Source organism: Hakea prostrata, chromosome 11 (genome assembly GCF_041222555.1).
Source record: "Hakea prostrata isolate BN-2017 chromosome 11, UWA_Hpros_2, whole genome shotgun sequence".
In the NCBI taxonomy this organism is placed as follows: domain Eukaryota; kingdom Viridiplantae; phylum Streptophyta; class Magnoliopsida; order Proteales; family Proteaceae; genus Hakea; species Hakea prostrata.
The window spans coordinates 2326195-2348002 of record NC_142610.1 but is presented as its reverse complement, the minus strand read 5'-3'; the positions used below and the strand labels follow the sequence as shown (position 1 = coordinate 2348002).

General features: G+C 39.4%; 2 protein-coding genes across 4 annotated transcripts in view; one reads left to right on the top strand and one right to left on the bottom strand.

The window, feature by feature from the left end:
• Positions 1-1179: 1179 nt before the first annotated feature.
• LOC148999559 (Sec14p-like phosphatidylinositol transfer family protein) lies at positions 1180-19627 on the top strand. Of its 2 annotated transcripts, none has more exons than XM_089139542.1 (15): positions 1180-1303; positions 2194-2286; positions 2520-2823; positions 3206-3305; positions 3595-3861; positions 7131-7208; positions 7288-7389; positions 7476-7525; positions 7606-7705; positions 7840-7935; positions 8010-8129; positions 11071-11233; positions 11797-12176; positions 12265-12339; positions 18526-19627. In XM_089139542.1, exons 2-15 carry the CDS (start codon positions 2280-2282, stop codon positions 18544-18546), a joined length of 1863 nt encoding a protein of 620 aa, XP_088995668.1. In that variant the 5' UTR covers positions 1180-1303; positions 2194-2279; the 3' UTR covers positions 18547-19627. The 2 variants fall into 2 exon arrangements, with proteins under 2 accessions (XP_088995668.1, XP_088995669.1); XM_089139543.1 differs by lacking the exon at positions 1180-1303 and adding an exon at positions 1310-1484.
• An 80-nt stretch (positions 19628-19707) lies between these two features.
• Positions 19708-21808, bottom strand: part of ARP8 (actin-related protein 8) — a 35961-nt gene continuing 33860 nt past the window's right edge. For both annotated transcript variants that reach the window (XM_089139545.1, XM_089139546.1), the window contains exon 12: positions 19708-20178. In XM_089139545.1, the coding sequence (XP_088995671.1) occupies positions 20092-20178 (87 nt within the window). In that variant the 3' untranslated portion in view covers positions 19708-20091. The remainder of the gene's footprint in view (positions 20179-21808) is intronic.

The window sequence follows — 21808 nt, the reverse complement described above, 5'->3', positions numbered from 1 at the left end:
TATTAAGTAGTAAAATGACTACTTGATCTTTGAATTCATGCTTAATTTTTTTAATTGTCTATACCAACTACCTAATGATAATATAATAATTCAAATACTATTTAATATAAAATTACAAAATGGATTGTAAACGGGTTATAATGGGTTGCGGTTCGGTTTCGGGTTGGTGAGGGCTCCACAACCCTCAGCTCAATTATAGCCCATTAAGGTTCATTTCGGGTTAGTTTGGGCTATAACGGGCTGGTTCGATTCGGACTATAAATTGACACCTCTAGTTACCGTGTTTAAACCGTTTTTCCTCACCAATTTAATACCAAAACTGTACTGAACCGTTTTTACAAATATCGAACTACGCCGTACCAGTATAAATTTGATACGGTACGATTCTAATTTTTAATATTCTAAGCAAGTACGGTATCAAAATCGGACCAATTGACACCCTTAGCTAAGAGTGGCCGATACAAACCGATTTTTTTTTCAAACTTTAGCCCATAGAGAAAGATTTTCTCCTTCAACCTCATGCCATGGGTTCCGGTTCCGTCTGGGTTTTGTGTACCATATCTCAATCACGAAAGAAAAAAAAAACTTGGAGAAAGAGGAAGAAATGACTCAATGAGGTTATTTTTTATTTGACTTCTTTGGATGATTATCTGGGAATTGTCGGCGCACGAGCTGTTCCCTAGTGTCCCCCAGGCCCCAAACCTACGGACCATGGAGATCAGATCAGAGATTCAGAAGACGACGGCAATCATATCATTAATTAGATCGAGATTTTGTGGCATCGATATTGGCGGACACAGATCCCATCTCCACGCGGCCTCGAACTCGGCCACTCACTCCTCGGGCTTGGCCCGCTCGGGCGTTGGAAGACGACAAGTGTAACTGTCACCACAGTGCACTCCACAAGTAGCGGTCAAGGGCAAGCAGCATTCAGGAAAGTGAAAACCGAAAAGAGAGGAGGAGACGTGAAGAATGAGAATAATTAAATAAAAATTAAATTAATATTTATTAAATAATATGCGAAAAGGACGAATAACACCAGAGAGAATAAACTTTATCGGATGTAGGACCGTATGAGGTATCTCTATCATTAATAACAGTAAACGATCAAAATTGCAAGGACAGGAGGAGAGACAGATCAGTGGAATAGCCAGAGAAATAAATATTATTAAATCAAATAAAAAGAAGAAAAAAGAGAGAAAAAAAAAAAAAAAGGGCAAAAAGAAGCGCTCGAACTTTCGAATTTTCCGCCGAGAGGTGTCGTTGATTTGGTCACGCCGTCCAAGCAAACGAAACCAGATAGGTAGGTGTTCATCAATTGCCAGACGCTCAGATTTCCTTGTGCTGGTTTCGGTGTTGCTATCTCCATTTTTTTCTTCCGGTTTCGTTGGATTTCTTCTTTCTTTTTTCTTTCTTGCTGCTCTCTGCATAGAGTACTCGATTCAGCTAGCAGCTGCTCCTCTCTAATGAGGGCTTCTCTTAGGGTACGTTAAATTTTCTTCTAGTTTTTTCTTGAATTCGAACAACTCTAGGCTTTTTCTCCTCCTTGTCACGGGATATTTTGGGCCTGTGAATTGGTTTCTCATTTGTATGGTTTCTGTTTTCTAGTTTAATTGTGAGGTTGGAGTTCGTGCTGGTTGCTGACATTCATGGAGATTTAACGCTTCTTGGTTTCTCGAGATGATTCTTTAATTTTTTTTAACGGTTTCTCTTCTCTGAATGGGGTTGCTCCAATAAGCTCAGCTTTGGTGCCTTCAGCTTTTCGATCTGTGCAGTGTTTCGTGTTGGTTACGTTGAACTTGATAATTAGACGTAAAAAGAAAAGAAGGGGAAGCCATTTGAAAGAAGGAACATTAATTAGCTTGCTACCCTTAACGAGGAATCATTTTTCAGCCTTGACAAACTTTGAAAACCATCGGGACTGTTGAGTATGCTAGATTTTGCATTTCTCTGGTTATGGAAGGCTCTACTATTTCGATGTTCACTTTTTGAGCTGGCACTGTATGCGCAATTATGGGACATGCTGAAGACCTGAACTGCTAATCAAATGAACTTGCCGCATGATTCTCTGTTTTGCTAATTTCTTTTTCGATTACACAGTCCTTATATTTGTGTGTTTATGTGTCATTCTGAATTGGATTCTATCGTCCAGCAGTTCATTGTTGTCTCCTCTGTTTTATTTTGTGTCTGTAGATCATGAATTCCCTCCGGTTCTCTGGAGACTGTTGTTCGTACTCTACAGCTTGAGGCCCAGGTTCATCCTTCTGTATTGCTCCGAAATGTCAGGTAAGTCTTTGTAGCTCGTTAGAATGCTCAGATCTTACTAATTCCTCGGTTGGAATTTCGAAAAACAAACATTCTTCCTCCACCCAATCCTCCTACTTCCCGTGGGGGAAAAAAATATGAGGAACTCTGATGATTTTTCTGGACTTTGTAGCTTTTAGATAATGTTATTGGATGCCAGCCTTGCTATGCAAAAATGTTTAAACAGTTCACAATTTTAATTTGTTGCACTGAAGGCCCAGAAGGAATTGGCATCCATGATGAAATAAAAGAAAGGAGGTCTGATGTTGAGAATTCCGAGGATGAGAGACGCCAGACCAAAATTGGAGCGCTCAAGAAGAAGGCAATCTGTGCTTCCAACAAGTTCACTCATTCTCTAAAGAAGCGTGGAAAGAGGAAAATTGATTATAGGGTCTCTTCAGTTTCTATAGAGGACATAAGAGATGTCATAGAGGAGAGTAAAGTCCATGAATTGCGTCAGAAGCTTCTTGCCAAGGATTTATTACCTTCTAAGCATGATGATTATCACACTATGTTAAGGTCAGTCCATTTTCTGAAATATGCTCCTATTCCACGTCTGATAAATAACCTATCTTCAGACTCCTCTGGTTGATTGCTTTAATTAAGGTCTGATAGCCAATTCAACTGCCATAGATAAATTTTAGGTTAAGTTTAGAACATTCCCTGTCTGTAAGAGTAGTCCCACCATATAGTAGTATGGTGTGTTCATGGGGTTTCTGCTTTGTAGACTACGAAGTCCCACCGTGTTGTTAAGGTTGGGCAAAGAGTTATTAGGTATGTGTAGTGTGAAGTGATGGTCATGGTGGGCGCCATGCTTATAACTCACTCATATTTTTCTCTGCATGTTCTTTTTATTGCTTTGTTGTCTTAAACACCTTACTATTCCTTTTAAATGTTGCAGGTTTTTGAAAGCAAGGGACTTCAACATTGATAAAACTGTTCAAATGTGGGAAGAAATGCTCCGATGGAGGAAGGAGTTTGGAGCAGATACCATATTGGAGGCTAGTGCAGTATTTTATTTAACTTCACTTTCTTTGTTGACTAAACTTGGAGATTGATGACCTAGATGTTTGCAAATGTGTTTTGTCACTAGTGGTGCATTGCAAAGTGGTTAAGCCCAACTAGTTTTGATCCTAAGATATTAGTAGATCAATCTAATATCCTATTCACAAACAAAAAGATGATAATATATTTATATAGCATGGAGAATTAGGGTATCTGTTGGATATTCAGCTTGTTCCTTATTGAATTTTACCTTCAATTTGACACCATATTGAACTATATCTTCAGGACTTTGAATTTGCAGAACTAGGGGAAGTTTTGGAACATTATCCTCAAGGCTACCATGGTGTTGACAAAGATGGAAGGCCTGTATATATTGAGAGGCTTGGGAAAGCTCACCCTAATAGGCTTGCACGGATTACCACAGTCAATCGCTACTTAAAGTACCATGTGCAGGAATTTGAGAAGGCACTACGTGAGAAATTTCCTGCATGTTCAATTGCAGCAAAGAGGCACATTGGATCAACTACCACAATATTAGATGTTCAGGGCTTGGTATGTTATGATCTCCATTTCTTGTGCTTTCATGGATTCAAGTTCTCTACGGGATCTTCCTAGCTCCTTAGTAACTATTGAACTTTTGAATTTGCATAATATCTGTTGCTTCTAATCTTTTACCTGCATCATGCTGTCAAATAATTTGGTTTCATCACAAGAATGGAATTGATTATTTGGTTCAGCTTGAATATCCTTTTCTTCTGTTCCTTGTTTTCAGTATGTTCTATGGTGTTGTCAGAATTCTAGAGATGAACTAGATGTACACAACTACACTTGACTGGGATCTCTTATAATTTGGTAATAACAGACAGGAACAGAATAGAGGAACAACAGGGAAAGTTATATTATCTAGAGGGCAACCATCAGACCTGCCAAGGATTCTGCTCTTGAAGTCAGAGAAATATGTGTGGATGATTTTGAGCTTTCTTACTATTCAAGCTTAAGTCTAGACCAAGAATTTTCAACAAAAAATCAGGCAATCAGAGTTGAGAACTGTTCTAAATTACATATACACCCTCTGTGATATAGACATTTACGTTTCCACCCCCTAAAATTTATTCTATTATGTTTGCATCCCTTATGTTTCAAATTATATATCAACCGTACCCCTACTGTTAGAACAATAAGTTTAAGTGATGAGTCAACTTCTACTGTATTTTCAAAATTCTCATATTACCCTTCTTTATTTCAAGCCCTAAAAAGAAAAAGAAAACCAAAGGAACGACGGGATCCACTACAACTGTGAGAATAACAGATCCTTCTCCCTGCTACCACTTCATCTTTGTTCCTTGTTGCAAAACTCACATGGTTGCAGGGATCCTCTTTTAAAACATTGGTGGTTTGTCTCGAATGGCAGCTAGAGAAACTGCTTGGAGAACTTCTCACCTTGAATTGATTTGGCAGCTAGATTCCTCTTTTAGAAATGAAATCCAGTTGCAGGGGATCCCACTTCATCTTATAAAACATTGGTTGGACTGCTCTTTACATTGGTGGATGCTGTGTCTTGAATGGCAACTCAGTCTGTTCCTTTTGGTTTTTCATTCCTGTGTAACACTGGTAAAGTGAGAGCCATGATATATGTGAAACAAGGAAGAGGTTTCAAGAGATCGGTAGGATTTGTTCTCAAAGGTCAATTCTTTGAGGGGTTTGTGTAAGTCCTTCAGTGGTTGAGATTCTACAACGCTTAAATTACCACCACAGGATGGAAATTACAGGAACACTGATACCTGTAAGCTTCAAAAACCCGATCTTAGCTTTGAATCTTCTCCAATACAAGGGATAATTCATAAGCACCAACTCCCCTCCCACACAATTCTCTTGGATTGGAAGTTCTGCTTTGTGGGATAGTGAGTTTGCTTCATTTATTCGTAATTTGTGTATGACATGATGGCTGGATGCACTGTATGCACCGCTGAAATGAGGTTAGAAGTTCAAGACATGATGACGTCATATGAAAGGTTGGATTTTCTTTAATGTTACAGTAGAAATAATCTGTTAGGAAGTCTAAGCGGCAACCCAAGGGGAAAAAAAGGAAAAAAAAAAAAAAAAAAAAAAAAAAAAAAAAAAAGAAAAAAGAAAAGAGAAGAAAAAGAAGAAGACTAGACTTCTTCCAATTTGCCAAAAATATAGATATGTAATGAAAAGAATTTTCAGAAATATTAAACATCTTAGAACACGAGCCTTCAAAAGGTTTCAGGCTATTCTTTTGAGACTTTGTTTGATGTTCTAATGTGAATGGATTTCTGATGTAGCAAAAACTTGTATTTATAACTAAGAATGTAATTGTTAGTCTGGGGTTTCCAGAAAAAACAAAGGAGAATGAAGAGAAGAAGAGGAGAAGGTGGAGGGTCAGAGGAGAAGAAGAATATCAGAAGAGAAAGAATAACTTTTAGTAAGGGCAAATAGGTCTTTTTATATTTAAAACTAATGGTGTTAGGCATAGGGAGACATTTGTAAGAGAATAAATTCCAGGGTGTTAAACATAATTGTTTGCAAACACAGGGTGTCTATATAATTTGCTCAAAGAATATCATAGATCACTGATATACTGATCTGAGAGCTGGAATTCAGTTTTAGCAAAGATATCCCCAGAGCTAGTAATGAGTGTAACAAAATGAGTGGTATGTGTGCTTTGGATTCTTGTATCTGGTTGGACGATGACCTACTCCAACCTAATTGGTGGACTAGCAAAGGGCTCAAACTATATGCTATGACACAATCTTATGGATTAACCTGTTTACCTGTTTGGAGTATTTTTTTTAATATATCTTGCGGTTCTCTTATAAAGAATAGTGAGATTTGGTGTTTCAGCTTAGGCTTTTGGGTGAGAGCTTCTAACGCCTTTTTGGATGTTCTTGAGAGACCTCCATATCTGTTACATTGTGAAAACTTCTTTTACCTTAGCATGGATGTAGGACATTGCATTGGTGTGTGAAACACATCAAATTTTCTGTCATTTTTGGTTTGTTTATTGTCTGTTCATTATTTCCTTGGTATGCGTTCTAACAAATTAGTAGAAGTTAGAGAATTATGGGAACTAGAAAAATTGAGCAGAATTAGAGAAACAAGAGAGAAGAGAGAGGATTCATGGCACCCTATAATTAATTGATCTTCAGAAAGGAGGAGATCAATCAAGACTATGTTCCCTTAGGCACACCTCAACAACATAAAAGTTGTTGAAAATATTCAATAGAATTTTTTTTTTCTGGGGGGTTTGTGGGGAGGTGTTACTACCTAATGGTGACCTTTTGAAATTTGTATAGATTATGCTCATCTCTTTCTAATTCTAAGTAAACCTCATTTTATTCAGAACACTGTCTTAGCTAAGAAGTATGGTCGTCAAACTCAAACTTCTTACTTAAGAAGCTAAAGACACTATTCTTATATTTAGAAAGCCAAAATCACTATTCCTATGTTTAAACTTGTTTCCAAATCATGGGCTTACAGATTAAGCCCATTGCAATGAAACCCACAAAGAGCTCAACAGATACTGTTACTTCCCAAAGCTCAATTCCAGTCCACTGGATTGCCACGAACACCTTGTGGGTTGCCGAAGCTTGTGCCTTGGCTTCTATGGTGATTCATATCAATCCTTGCATTCCGATGGAACTCCATCATTCTGCTATTTACAAGAGGGCATTAACCTGTTGGAATTACTGTTACAGTGATGGTTAAAAAGATGAATTTTATAATATTTTATTTGGATTATTTCTGTGGTATTAGCCTCACATTTGTGAAACTTTAACTTGTGCCTATTTGACATACAGGGTATCAAAAATTTCACCAAGATTGCTGCAGATCTCCTTTCTGGTATTACGAACATTGATAACAATTACTACCCTGAGGTACTTATTTCTTTGCGATAGACTTACATCCTGAAGAAGTGATTTGGCATAGAGTTGTTATACAGCTGCTTTTTTGCAGACGCTACATCGTATGTTCATTGTTAATGCTGGCCCTGGCTTCAAGATGATTTGGCTTGCTGCGAAGAAATTTCTTGACCAAAAGACAATTTCAAAGATCCAAGTAAGAGGAAGTAGTGGGGAAAGTTACATAATTTTGTACTTTTCTGCTGTCTTACATGATTTATGAAATTAACCTCCAACTCTTAGGTTCTGGAACCCAGATGCTTGAGTAAATTGCTGGACTTCATTGACTCAAGGTGTGTATGTCTGTCTGAGTTGATTCCTTGAATTTTTCATCCACAATCAGCTTAAATTCATTGCTTCTTCTTTTTTTCAGTGAACTGCCTGACTTCTTGGGTGGAACATGTACGTGCTCTGTCGAAGGAGGGTGCATTCGATCTAGTAAAGGACCATGGAATGATCCTGATATAATGAAAGTAAGGCTATCTCTCTTTATCTAGCAGACATAAGTTATTGGATAATTTTAATCAAAGATAGATTGTGATCTGGAGTCTGGACCATCTGGTTTCCGATAAACAATGTTTTCCTAAGTTGGTTCTATCATTTGTAGCTTGTAAATAATGCAGAAGCAACATTTGTGAGGCAAGTCACAAAAATATCTGACAAGGAGGAGAAGATCAGTTCTTACATTAGGATACAGCAAAAGGTAGTTTTTAATCTATATCATGCAGCAGTTTATATGGCTGGAGGTTCAAATTATCTTATTATTTTTTTACTCAGGGAAGGAATAGTGATACATCAACAGCTGAATCTGGATCAGATGTAGATGTTGATGATTCTTGTTCTCCTACTGAGCTACAGAGTTCAAAGTTTTCACGATTGGCTCCAGTTCATGAAGAAGTAAGTTATGGCATGTGTTATTCCATTCCATCTACGTATTGAGCTCTTGGTTTAAACAATTGAAAGCCTCATTTTTTATATGAAGGTTTTATACAAGGATGGGTTTGGAGGGTATCTCTAGATTGGGACACAAGTTCTCTATGGAAAGTGAAGTGAAAGAGTATAAAAATTTTTAATAGCTAGTCTAGGTAATGGGTCTGGATTGACCAAATGTCAAGTTTCATTCTTGGATCAAGTCATGTTCCTTCCTATGTGTGTCATACATTTTCATGCTCTGCATCATGTGGTTATTTGTGAATTTTCAATGCTCAAGCTTGCCAGGGGACCTGGGAGGGTTGCCACCATCCACAAAGTTTCAGCTCTTGGATACTACCTTGTCAAAACTTGGCCAACCCCTAGAGCTCTGACTGTAAAACTGTCCCCCTTCTTTTGTGTCCTTTCTTTTCTCCCTTTTTTTTTTGGGGATGTGGGGGTGTGGTTGAGTGGTTTGGGGTTAGGGTTTGGCTTTTAAATGGTTGGATACAAGATATTCTATGTGAGATAAAAAGAGAATTCATTTCCTAACCAAGTTACCTTATGGAACCAAAAGAAATATTCAACAAATTTACTTGAATAAACATAAAAACCCATATAAATGGGTTCCCTGCATGAATGATTTGTGTTTTGACTGCATTGCCCAAAACTGACCTGGTGAAATGAACTCTGGTCTGATCCAAGCTTGGAATTTCATTGCTTGATACCTCCTAGTGATGTCTAATTTGAATCAGTAATCAGGTTTGCTTTGGCCTCGGGAGGTTTAAGCGGTAACTTTGTTGATATAAAATATTCTTTAATTTCTATTAAAATATAAGATGCTAAATTATGCTTCAAGCAAACTCGGATGACCCAAGTAGAATGGCAACCAGCATTTAGTAGTTCATTCATATGCTTTCTAACTAGCAGATACCATCCTTGGTTGATCCCCTCCCCAGCCAAAAAAAAGAAGAGTGCTATTAGAATGTATGCTCCTTCACTGCAAGGGAGAGAATATGGTTGTGTCAGGCGCTAGATCACTAAGGCATGGTTTTCTGGGATTCTGGTTAGGTTGTTCCTATGAAGTGGATGAAAAAGAGATGAAGAAACAAGGGTAGAGGGTCAGAGGAGAATTGACAGAGAGAGGGGTGTAAAGAATGAAAAAGGAAAAAAGGATGAGGAAGAGGGATTGAAGAAGAAACAAAAGAAGAGGGTAAGATGGAGGATTCAGAGGGGTGAAAATAATGAAAAAGAAATAGATAAGGAAGAAGAATTGACAGAGGGAATAAGAAAGAAGAAGTTGATGAGGAGGAGGCGGATAAGTTTAAGGAGGAAGAAGTATTGACACAGGGACAGGGTAAGTGAACGAAAATGAAGAAGAAGAAAGAAACAAAAGAAGCAGAGACAGAAAGGGAGAGTGAGGGGTTGGGGGGGGGGGTTAGGTCCTAGGTGGCTGCACAAGAGAGGGAAGGGGTGGGGGAGGGCTGCGAGTGAGAGAAGAGGAAGGGGGCTGCTGAACTTGTGAAGGTGCTGAACTGCTGCTGGAACGTGAAGAAGATCTCTCAAAACTTCAACCGTGGCCCTTCCAAGAAGACCACAATTCTTTCCCTCAGATCTCAGATTCTTTATTCAATTCAACTTGCCTTTTACAATGAATGGGGTGGCTATTTATAGCCTTACAAGTGGAGGGAAAGACTAAAGACTCTAATTAGGAAATAAAGACTGACTGAAGTGGGGAATCCTTTATACACTAGGATCCACCTTACAACCAATTAAATAACAACCACACAAACAAAGAAATTAACTTGTATAAATCCAGTAGAAATCTTAATTTAAAATAGATTCCTAGTGGCATTCCAACTTTAACTAGGACGCGGTTAATTGACTCAAACAAGGAAATAAAATCAGATTTGGACCCAAAAAATTAAGACAAGAATTCTGAAATAAAAATAATTAGCAAAATAAATGGGAAAATAACCAAAATGTCCCTGGAGGGTTCAGCCAGCCACTAGTTTGCCACTTGGATTGGGCCTTGGGACCCAAATTAGGGTTTTGGCCAGGAGGAAATCGTGCTTACATCACACCCTCTGTCAAACTAATAGAACCAGGAAACAAAGAAGATCAAAATGAGGAAGAATAATTGACACCAGGAGGGGAAAGAAAATGAAAAGGAACAAATAATCAAAAGAAGCAGAGATGGAAGGGGAGAGTAAGGAAGATCTGAGGAGGGTTTACCTGATTCACTTGGTCGTTAAAATCCATCAAGCTCCTCCTATGAAACTACAAACCCCTTTTCATGGAGAAAGAGGCCTCATTAAAGACCCTATAGTTTTCTTCTCTGCCTGTAATGTCTATATGTTTCTGAATTAAGTGAATTCCCTCATATTCATGTATGCATACAGACATACATAGGGCACAAATCTGATTATACTGTATAGAAGGTTGGGTTTGGAAACCGTAGCCTCTAGCAGTAGACCAACTTCTGGTAGATCTGGTTTGAATCAGGTTCAGGTTGTCGATGGACCTAATTGCCTACTAAAACAACAACTTGGGTTCTTGGTACATGAAATTGGTTTAGGTCTTTCTTAATGCAGATCTATTGGAAAATTTCAATATGTGAAACCTGACCATCTCCTATGACTCTAGATATGTTGACCTGGACACTTCAAATCATGATTCGTACTCGTTTCTGGTCCTCTACTCTATCAGCACTCAACCAATGATACTTTTATTTTCACTTTATCCTTGTGATATAATTTTTTGTCCAGTTTTACCTTTGCATCCTTGCATCTTCTTGAAATGATCTTTTACTTGTACTGACAAGGCAAATAAGGATGTTGTCCATATCTTTTAGTCACAAATGTGAAGCCTGATGTTATCTTTCGTTGACCTTCATTATTTTCAAGTTATATTTTCCAACTTCACACAGGCCAAGGTGTCAGATCCAACAGCTTACTACAGTTGTGATGACCATTTTGCTATTGTTGATAAAGCTGTAGACTATGGTCAAGGTGGGTCCAGTTCTGAGAACAAAACAGGGCGATTTGAGTATCTGGGAGATGCTTCTACTGAGGCGATTTCAAAGCCAGAAGGTAACTTACACTTGTTTATGACAAAAGTCATTCTTCTATATATTCTTTTTGGTAGATTATGTGGTGAAATTACTTTATGAAGTTGAAAATTTGTTAAGGTTGGCAAACTGTGGGTTGGGGAAATATAAATGATGACAATTTAAACTTTGACCTTATTTCTGTTTGTAAGAGCTGGAGAGGTAGGGTTGGGTGTGGGTGGTGGTTGTTAATGGATAAAGAGGGATTCCAGGTAGTTTTGGTTGGGGTTGAACTGTTGAAGTGGGTACAGCGGCAACTTGGGCACAAACCCCGTGAATTAACCCAACACATTTATTGACCAGGCCAGATGTGGGTGGGTTAGGAGGGGATTGCTGTGAATCGCTGCCCATAGTGATACTAATTGTAACCGCAGCTAGTACTCTAGTTAAAGGAAAGTTACTTTCTAAAATTTGTGGCAAACTAAAAGTTCTTTAGCACAGTGATAGCTACTACCTTTTGTCCATTAGTTTGTGTTTAACTTTTGTGCTTCTTTTGTTAGGTATCCCATTTCTTGATAGGATTAACTTTTGTGCTTCTTTTGTTAGGTATTCCACTTCTTGATAGGATCAAAACCATGAAAGACATATTGGCGGAGCGGAGTTTCCTAAATGTTGCGAGAGCTCTGCTAGCTTTTGTGATCAAATTGCTTGCCTACTTTAGCTTTTTACACTGTAGACTTGGGAGAAGGCACGATAATGTTCACCTCTCTAATCCTTTACAGCCTAATCAAGATCTACCTGCTGAAGAAGTTGTGGATGAAGAAATCCACCCCCTTCCAATTTTGGAGCGCCTGCAGAGGCTTGAGTCATTGTTTGAAGAAATCAGCATCAAGCCTGCTGGGATTCCTTTGGCTAAGGAGCAGTTGCTACTGGAATCTTTGGACCGTATCAAATCTGTGGAGCTTGACCTTGAGAAAACCAAGAGAGTGAGTTACTTTATGTCATTAAGAAGTTTTAATCTTAACTCCCATTGTTTCTTCCCATTACTGTTTCCCTGATCTCCATTTGGTTCAGGTGATGCATGCTACAGTTACGAAGCAACTGGAAATTGCTGAAATGCTGGAGAAACTGAGAGTCTCTAAAGTTCGGGTGAGTTTATCAAAAGGGAAAACCATTTGCTCTTAATACTTTGCGGTTATGCAAAAAAGTTACTCCCATTATTTTCTGATCCCAAGAGTTCTGTGGAGAGTGAATGGTCTTTAAATTAGGAAAATTCTTAATTCATATACCAATCTGAGAATGTTAAAGAACTACCAACAAGTTCTAAAGCAACCTACTCAATTCAATTAAGCTTATGTCAACTACTTAGGGTTGTGTAGATTAATCTTATCTATTATTTCTCTTAGTAACATTAGTGTAACAACTCGGGGTTGGGTAGATGAATCTTATTCCACTATTTTTCTTGATAATAGTAACGTATTCTTTCTTGGTTCAATTTAATGCACTAATTCTGATTAGTTTACAAGCTGTGGTTGGATTGTGTACAGCAACTCATCCTTATCCCAACTAAATGGGTTCCACCACATGGATGATGCCATACTTGACACAACGCCTAAGATATGCATGTCTTTTGTCATCACTTCTCCTAATGTCATTTTAGGTCTACACCCGACGCAGTGTTTAGCGTAGAACAAGAATTTTGAGAACTCTAATAAACTGAAAATTATTATTCCAAATTGAAAAAGTACCTTACAAGATAACAACGACGCCTGTTTATAGCTAGGAAACCCTAAAATATTAGTGGAAAATAAAACAAAGCAAAAAAAACTCAAAACTAGGAATTCAAATCTAACTAGAAAACTAAAAGTGCCTCGAAACCCACTAAGTGATGGAATTCGGGGGTCAAAATGACACCTACCGCATAAACTTGGTTGGGACACTATAGATCGACTCGCGCCATTTTTTTTGATATCTTGATGGTCCTGTAACTCTTCCCGGTTCAAAAGTTATGCCTATTTTAAGTTTTGCCATAAAACTGCATCAACACCTGGCTCTTCCATTCCTATAGTTTGAATCAAAACCACTCCTCCATACTGGATCCTCCAAAGGCCGAGCCATGCCACCTCAAGCGACTTTCTTGTAGCTTATCACATACTAGGGCTACTCCTAGACCAACTTCCAATATGACCACCATTCCTGACTTTTCCCTTCCTAGTTTTTACCACTACTGCACTGAGTTTTACCCATATGGTGCTTTTTAACTTCCCAACACTCCAATCATACATCATAGCTGGTCGTATAAGTGTTCTATAAAATCAAAAAAACAAACTATTCTTGGTGATCATAATAATATTGACAATGAACTTCAAACACCAGATTCAAATGGTGGATTACACAAACATGTAGATAGTCAGATATTTCACTGCTTCAGGACTCCTAACAGCTTATAAAAGGGGCTCAGCATGAAGTCTGACCACAGAGGAAGCAATCTGTAGCAAATTCTGGTCTACTGCAGGCCAGAAAATATGCATAATAACCAGACCGGACTACGAGTATCTAATGTTGGAGAGTTTCTTCTAAGAGCCACTCTACAGTAGGATTGTTAATTGTAGTAGCAGTTCATCAAAAATAGAAGCAAACCAGAACCAGAAGAGCCATCATTGGGCGTTGCAATCAATGCGGAAGGCTGATTTGGGAGATAAGAGTAGCAACACTGAAGTAGGAGTTTTGTAGAAAAGCCTGCAAATCAGCACTGCCCTTGAATTCCAAGATAAATTGGATGTAAGGCTTGGTATGTTGATGCCTGGCTGTGAATTTGGTGAAATTCTGATGGGCAGAATAGGTCAGTATTTGGATCAAGGGCGTTTTTGTCCATGTTATCTCCTCCAAATCCCAATTGAAACAGATTTCAGGTCGCAGAGATCTTTATGACTTGAAGTTGCTGGAGAGCTGAACAGGAAATTGGTTTTGTGGGGATGCATCGATCCTTATCTCATGATGATCAGCAGCAACAATCATTGTGATGATTAATGGTTGATTAGGTCTTAAAAGATTGTAGTTGCGGTAATAAATTAAAGCTTCCTAGTGCCCTAGAGGGTAGCTTTGTTAGCAAAGATATCACCTCACAGTTCAGACTTAAGCAGGTCATGAGTAAAACTCTATTTGGGACTAATTAAAAAAAATGAAATAAAAATAGAAACTCTGTTGAGGCTTACCTATCAAGAGAAGAATGGATTAAAACTGTCTTCCACAGCCATGTTGAAGTAGAATTTTGGTGTACGTTGGGCAATGTTGCTGCGAGATCTGGTGGGATGGTCACCGGGTTCAGCTGACTTACTACCTGCTCAAGTGACCAAACAAGTCAAGGGAGAGCTTGCTAGGCCCACCTTGAATCATTCAGTGCCTAGGGTTGGAACTATGTTCAACATATTATCACCACTTGAAGGACTGGGATTCTAGTAAGTAGTGTGAGTAGGGAAGAAGATCCCTTACCTGAGACAAGGCTTCCTATTTATAGAGCAATGACTGCAGACCCCCTCTATCATTGATCCATTAAAGAATGATATGATTGATCCTTGGCCGACCAGGTGACCTAGTCAAGGAGGGACTAGCACGGGAGAACAGGCTTCTGGTGTACGGAGGATCGTCTGTGCGGTCTGGCATCCCCTCCAGAAGTCCCCTTGTAGCGGTTGAGTAATCCTTCGGTTAGTTCTTGAGTAACCAGGCCTGAGCTGGGTTGGTTGTTTCATGAGTAACCAACATTTAGGGCTGGCTGGCAGCTGAGTTGATCTTGTCAGATGAGCTGGCAATTGAGGAGGATTGCATGAGCTTGGGTATGGTTTGCCTACTTGGTGAACGGGGCACTTGGCCAATGCTATGCACAATGGCAGAAGTAATCCTCCAAGGCATAGAGGTTATGAGTGAGCATCGGTCATTTGTAGGGTTAGCCTTGTAGACAAGGATGCACCTTGATTTCCTGTCTGGGAGTGGGGTTCCTGGGCTTTCTTAGGCTTGTTTCCTGGCTTGGCAGGTCGATCATAATGATGAGGTTGGAACCATTAAGGTTTGGCTCAGTCCACAGTGATACTTATTGCAATCTTACAGCCTGGTACTATTGTAGGTACATCATGCAGATACCTATGTGCATTTGTCATGTCAATGTAAAGTGTTTTGTCTGAAGTATGTGTGCTATAATTTCTGCAGCATATGTATAATAAAACCTTCATCAATGCACACAAGACATGAACACTTAAGACTTGCGCAAATGCTTAATTACCAAGTTACTATTGCACATTTGTACTCAGTTTGAAACTCTATAAACTGTGTAACCAGTTCTAGTCTTAATTTTAACTTGCTTGATTGTGATGACTGAACTAGAGAACTTGACATACACCCATGGTTTGAAATGTCAGAATGTGTCGCCGTGTCGGTAGCTGGCGACACCACCGACACAGGCCGAAATTTCGGCTGACTTTTTGAGGGGTGTTGATGAAAGTTCAACCCCCAGTTTCGAGGGGTATTTGGGGTCATCTCCTAAAATTTGACGTGTAGCCTCATTTGAGGCGCCAATAAACACATTGGGAGTGTCATTTTGACCTAAAACATCATCCAAACTAATGTTTTGATCGACATATGCCCGACTGTATGTAGGCGAAACTAGAAGTCTAGAAACTCATATAAACCAAACCAATATAAGCATGCAAAGAGAACACAATTACACAACTAGTGAAGACTGAAGAGAAATACTAAAGTCTACAATTCATTATATAAATACATAGAGTCATCCAATCATCTCAAATCTCCAACTCTCAATTCCAAGTACTGTGCCTAGGTGGATCCAACTCCCATTGACTGTGCTCTCTTCAACCCATCCTCGCCCCCAACCAATTTACATATTGATCCCATCTCATTTGATATTGATAGTGCTCTAGATAGTCATCAATTGCAGCTTTATAGCAGTCATCTTCCGCCTCCAAGAGAACTCCCATGTGAGGGAATTGAGAATAGGGCCAAGGAAGATCCTGTAAGCTTGATGATGCTATTGCTGGTGCCAATGATTGTGCAGTTATGGACTCCTCAATGGACATTGACCCTAAGAGACCACACTTATAGTAACTATTGTCCTGCGAGTGCCCATAATACGAACTACTAGAGGGGATACCCATACCCATACCATAATGTCTATGAGAAGGAGGGATACCATAAATACCGGTAGGCCTATAAACAGATGTGGTAGCCTACAGACTCATCCAAGCTCATGGACCCCATTGCTCTTGTTAAGTTTTCTGCTGGATCCGGAGCTAAAGGATTTAGTAAGAACCATAGGATCCGTAAGATCCGTGCGGGAAGGTGACATCGTCATAACCACCTTTGTACTGATGTTGCTTCCCATGGCCCTTTCCCTTCCGGTGGTGGCTCGTATCAGGATATTCATGACCATGATGCTACTCACCACCATGATCATAATCCTTGGTGGCATGTGTGAAATGACTCTCCCAAGTGTATCTAAGTGGGGGCTGCTATCTCAGGTAGTGGAACATGCAAACGCTCTTCAAGGCCTCCGCCGCTGCCACCACCACCATCATCAATTCACCATCATCCCTCTTAGTTGGACTGGGAGCGAGTGTGTCATCTGGATCATCGTCCTGCCGCTTCTGCGTGCCTGGTGCCACCATCCAATCCTCATCAACAATACCAGTTGCCTTTGGTACATGTGCATGTGCCTGCCCATCTCGAGAGGCCATAAACTCATCCACATCAACCCCTGCAGCTCGAGCTAGCTCTGGGTCAGGCCTCCCTCCACGTTGGTCCAACACCGGCTTACCCCTGTCCAACATCCATTGAGTGAGGGGATTTTGTTCATCTACGCCACCTCAAATATATCATCAAGATCGATGTTTTGCCGACTATTGTCAGCTTGCTCCTTGACATGTTGTATCTTCAACCTTATATTGTAGTGACAAATCACTAGGTCATTTAGGCGTTGGCTTCCCAACCAGTTCCTACTCTTGGAGTGGATCATGTTAAATGTACTCCAATTCCTTTCACACCTAGAGGCATAGCAAGTCTAAGACAGGATCCTGATCGCCAATCTCCAAAGGTTGGCTGCATTGTTTCCATAAAGATACCACCACTTAGTTGCATTATCACAAAAGCATTTAGTTAATAATGCATTTATGTATCTAAGGATCTAACCTGGATCAATATTATTTGCAAAAAAAATTCTGACTTTGTGAGCTCGTTGATCGGCTCACGGTATTCAACATACGTTAATTTCATAATCATTCAACAACATTATGGCGCATTTTGTCAAAAATTAGTTGGAGAAGAATGGTTAGCTGTGAGACGAAAAAACTCGCAGATCTATGCAAAATCCCTCTTGATCGATAGAAACAACGTGATATCCGGCAATAACAAAGCAAAATGTACTCGTAGATGTCGAAGATTGGACCATAATATGGTGAAAAGTGCAAGAAATAGGAGATAGGCTCTGTAGAAGTTTGGAGAGGAGAGAAAATATAAAAAATAAATTGAAATTCAGTCGAAAATTTGACCGACATTTCAATATATTGTCGACTTATAACGATATATTGCCAAGAAATCGGCGATATATTATTGGTTTATTGAAAAAATTGTTTCGTTGGGGGGAGTCGTGTCCCCCCCCCCCCCCCAAAGCGATAGGGCAATATATCGCCGGCACAATGTACCTTGCATACACCAAAGTGGGTCAATGAAGAGTTTGGGTCTCGGAATATTCATTTCAATGAAAGCAGTGTGCGTTCAACCTCCCCCCCCACTTGGCTCTCTTTTCCTCTGCTTCAGTTCACACATTCTGGAATACGTGACAGATTATATTCTTAATTTTAAGTTTTTAACTTCCGTGGTAAAGATGGTAAAACCAGAAAGTGAGCCAGACTGGCCCCAAACCATTGGTTTCAATGGAGCTCCATCTGACTTTAGAGCCTAAGGGGAGCTTCGAAACTCTGATATGAGAACTTTCCTGGCAAGGAACTGACTTCTTGGAGTTTGTTACCCCTCTGAGGTTTGCTTTCTTAAATTGAATATTCTAGTTTTTGAGCTTCTTCACAGTTTGGGAAACTTAAATGAAATTTGTTGTCCCAAAGGTTTATGAAAATCTAGATGACTTCACAAGTATGAAGAACATTTTTTTTTTGTTCTGATGATTTCACACTGTAACTGACATTTAATGGCCTGTGGTCGTTACAATAAGCCGTGCCAGTTCTAGATTCCTAAACATTGCTCGACACAGTTGCCATGAAGGTAGTATACTAGATTTCCCATTCAAACCTTATGATGAATTTTCTTGTTTTGCAGAGAAGAAGGTTGTTCTGTTGAAGGTTTTGATGGTTGGAAGTTGGAACAAGATATTGTGGACAGTAAAGAAAGAGGAAATCTTTGCTAGCCTTCGTACGACACTGATGACGATGCCTTGGTACAAGTACAACTGAGGATGTTATTCCGTCTGAAGTTTAGATGGCAGCAACAAGCTATAGTTAGCGGCATAAAGAGGAAGTAGATTTCTTTTATTTTTTTATTTTTTTAGTCACAGTTTGTAATAAAAAGAAAAAGGAAATGAAAAAAAAAAAAAAATTTGAGAAAAGGAGAAAACAGAGAAATTTGTCATGTGCATGGATCCTTGACATTTAGGTTTCCAGCCTTTCAGATACTTGTTTATTCATGGAAAGGATGTAGTCTCCTACAAAAGTTTAGTTGATGTCCTTTGGGGCACTGTTAGGCAGGTAGAATAGATATACATGTATCTCTTTCCCTTTACGTGAACCCACAGAGTGTTAAATTGAGTGCAAAATTCAGGGTAAACACTAGGTATTATGCCGCAAGTGGTGCCTTGTTTGGCTATTTATGGTTTTAACTGGGAGAGGAGCTGAGATAAATAATAACTGTTGTTGGCTTGCCCAGGTTTCTCATTTCTGTCTGGAGGATGCTATTCAGTTTTACATGGACCTTCTGCCTTGCAATGCAGTCCCTCGGCATGAATCCCAGGTAGCACCATCTCAGAACATGTTGAAAGATCAGTGTCAATTTTACCAAAATTAATCCATCAGTGGAGTTTATCCAATAACCTCTAACTAGTTGTTGCACTCTTAGAGCGAAGGAAAGGTGGCACGGCATCACCGGGTACAAGAGTATATCCTGTCTGTAAGAAACAAGCAAATGAGGAATGACGACAGAGTCTTGTATAGAGGGGGTGGTGGCTATATCGTATACCATAGAAAGGTAGAGACAATGATTTTGCAGAAAATCTTATGGAACTTCATATTAGAATCACGTCTTCTCGATCATAAGTGGCAGACGAAGAACTTCAAACCCTCAGGTGGCCAACATATTGGCATATAGAAATATGAGCAAATTGACAAGCATTAGATTTTCAATGTCTTGCAATCACATTTCCCAAACCAAAGCTAAAGGCAAGCAGGTTCCCGGGGGGGGGGGGGTGTTGCTTGTAGCTTGGCCAACTCAAGTGGTAGCCACCTTCCTTGCGCAACACATAAGGGCAGGGAAACAAAAAGGCAAGATGGCACAAGTACAGGAACTTTTTGTTCGTCAACTGCTAGGTGACATTATATTACAATATCACCACAAATGTGTGTTAAGTCCACAATGTAAATAATATGTATTCAACAACATGAGATGGATCAAAAACAGAATGAAAGTACAACAGGGAATACTCATGCTGTGGTGCCAAGGAACACGTCTTAGTAGGGAGAGACTGCGAAAGAATGCAATGAGAGATGACAATGTAGTCAGTGCCTCCAGACCGACGGTAAACTGTACACGCTGATTTATCAGAAGAATTGCTCACTCCATTCTGAAAGAAGAATTATGGATCTAAAGGTTTCAGATGGACAGAAAATGTATGGTTCACCAATGGTTTGTCGAAAGGCTGCGTCCATACTTCTGGCGGAACCGCTTCTTCTTCATACACCATACCTCATTGAAGGTGCTCATCTGCATCAACACATATTTTTACACCCTATCAAGAAATCAAGAGTGGTTCAAAAACATCTACTGCTATATTATAAAGTAAGTTTGTCACTTCATAGGCTAGTGTAATTGATGCAGGATGCATTAGTGTCAAGTGCACACATGAGGAAGTTGGAAAGATGAGTTGGCTGATAATAGATCTGACATCGAATAAAAAATGGATGTCATTCATCACACTTGCATGCAGATCCCAAGGTTGTGTCGATCAACTGTACAATTATCTCTACATGTGATTTCATCTGAAGCTTTGAGATAATAACAATCCAGGATTCCATTCATTAAAGGGCATGCCTTGGCACAATGGTCAGTGGACAACAGTTGTTGCCTGAGGTCAAGGCATTGAAACAACCAGTCAGCAAAAACTTGTGGGCTGAAGTTGCATAGGAAAATTACCCCTACAGACTGCTTATGTAGAAGCCTTTGGCACCGGGTTCACCCTAGATGGCATTCATTGCAACTTTAAGTACAACAACAAAAGACAACTAGTCTTATCCCAACTAAATGGGGTCGACTACATGGATCTTTGTCTTCAAATCAGCTCTATGAGCCATACTAGATATAAGGCCTAAGCCATACATATCCCTTCTCGTCACTTCTCCCAAGGTTATCTTAGGTTCACCTTAGTTTAACTCTTTGGGGAACATCATCTTCTATATTACCTTCTTTATTTATGATTGAGCCAAGGTACTTAATATAATCGTAATAGGGGACACAATAGAGAAGAAAGAAGGATAAAGAAGACAGGGGGAAGAAGGGAAAATCTTAGAAGAATCAGACGTGAAGAAGGGGAAGAAGGATAAGAACACTCTAAAGAAGAAGAAGAAGAGAAGCGGAAAGAGAGCGGGAGAGGGGGGGGGGGCTACAAATGCACGAAACTGAAGCTTCAATTCATTTTTCTATTCCATGCTCAATAAGCTGATTACAAGTATTAAGTAATAGAAGAGACATTCTTCAATACGAAAACAACTATAGTACGACTCTTGGCAATTTAAAACAAAGAAACTGATCATACTAGGACTCTTAGGAATTTAAAACTAACTAAAACTGATCCTATCAAAATTGGTTACATAATTTTATCCCAATTAATAAATAACAAAATCCTAAATTATCTTTAAAACTCCCACAAAAACAACTCCTATTTTATCTCTTTGCAAGCTGGACTTGGGGCCCAACAAATATGAAAATTATCTTCTAGGTATTCACGTTACTGTAGCATGAACAATAACTTTTGGTTGTGCTACATCAGTTTCTCCCTCTCTTAAAATAGAAAAAAAAAAGGGTCCTTGAGTTTCATTAGAAGAAAATCTACCTTACTCAATCTGCATCCACAAAAACAAGCTTTGATGGGTTGCTGCAGCGTTGTTCACAATCACTGTGAATAAGGACTAAGGGGAAACAAAAAAGGAGGAATAGTAGAAAGATCTCAAGGAAGAGAGACAAGAAGGTTGAAGAGTCTGTAGACAGAGAAGAGATTTACCCAGGTTTGGGCTTTGATACCAAATAATGGGGGACAAAATAGAAAAGCAAGAAGGATAAAGAAGATAGGGGGAAGAAGGATAAGAACACTCATAAGAAGGAGAAGAGAGAGAGAGAG

Bases quoted from the DNA above. Each gene is read 5' to 3' on its own strand.
- LOC148999559 (XM_089139542.1), top strand. The intron at 11,234-11,796 runs GTAACTTACACT...TTCTTTTGTTAG, and splicing joins GGCGATTTCAAAGCCAGAAG to GTATTCCACTTCTTGATAGG. The intron at 12,177-12,264 runs GTGAGTTACTTT...CATTTGGTTCAG, and splicing joins ACCTTGAGAAAACCAAGAGA to GTGATGCATGCTACAGTTAC.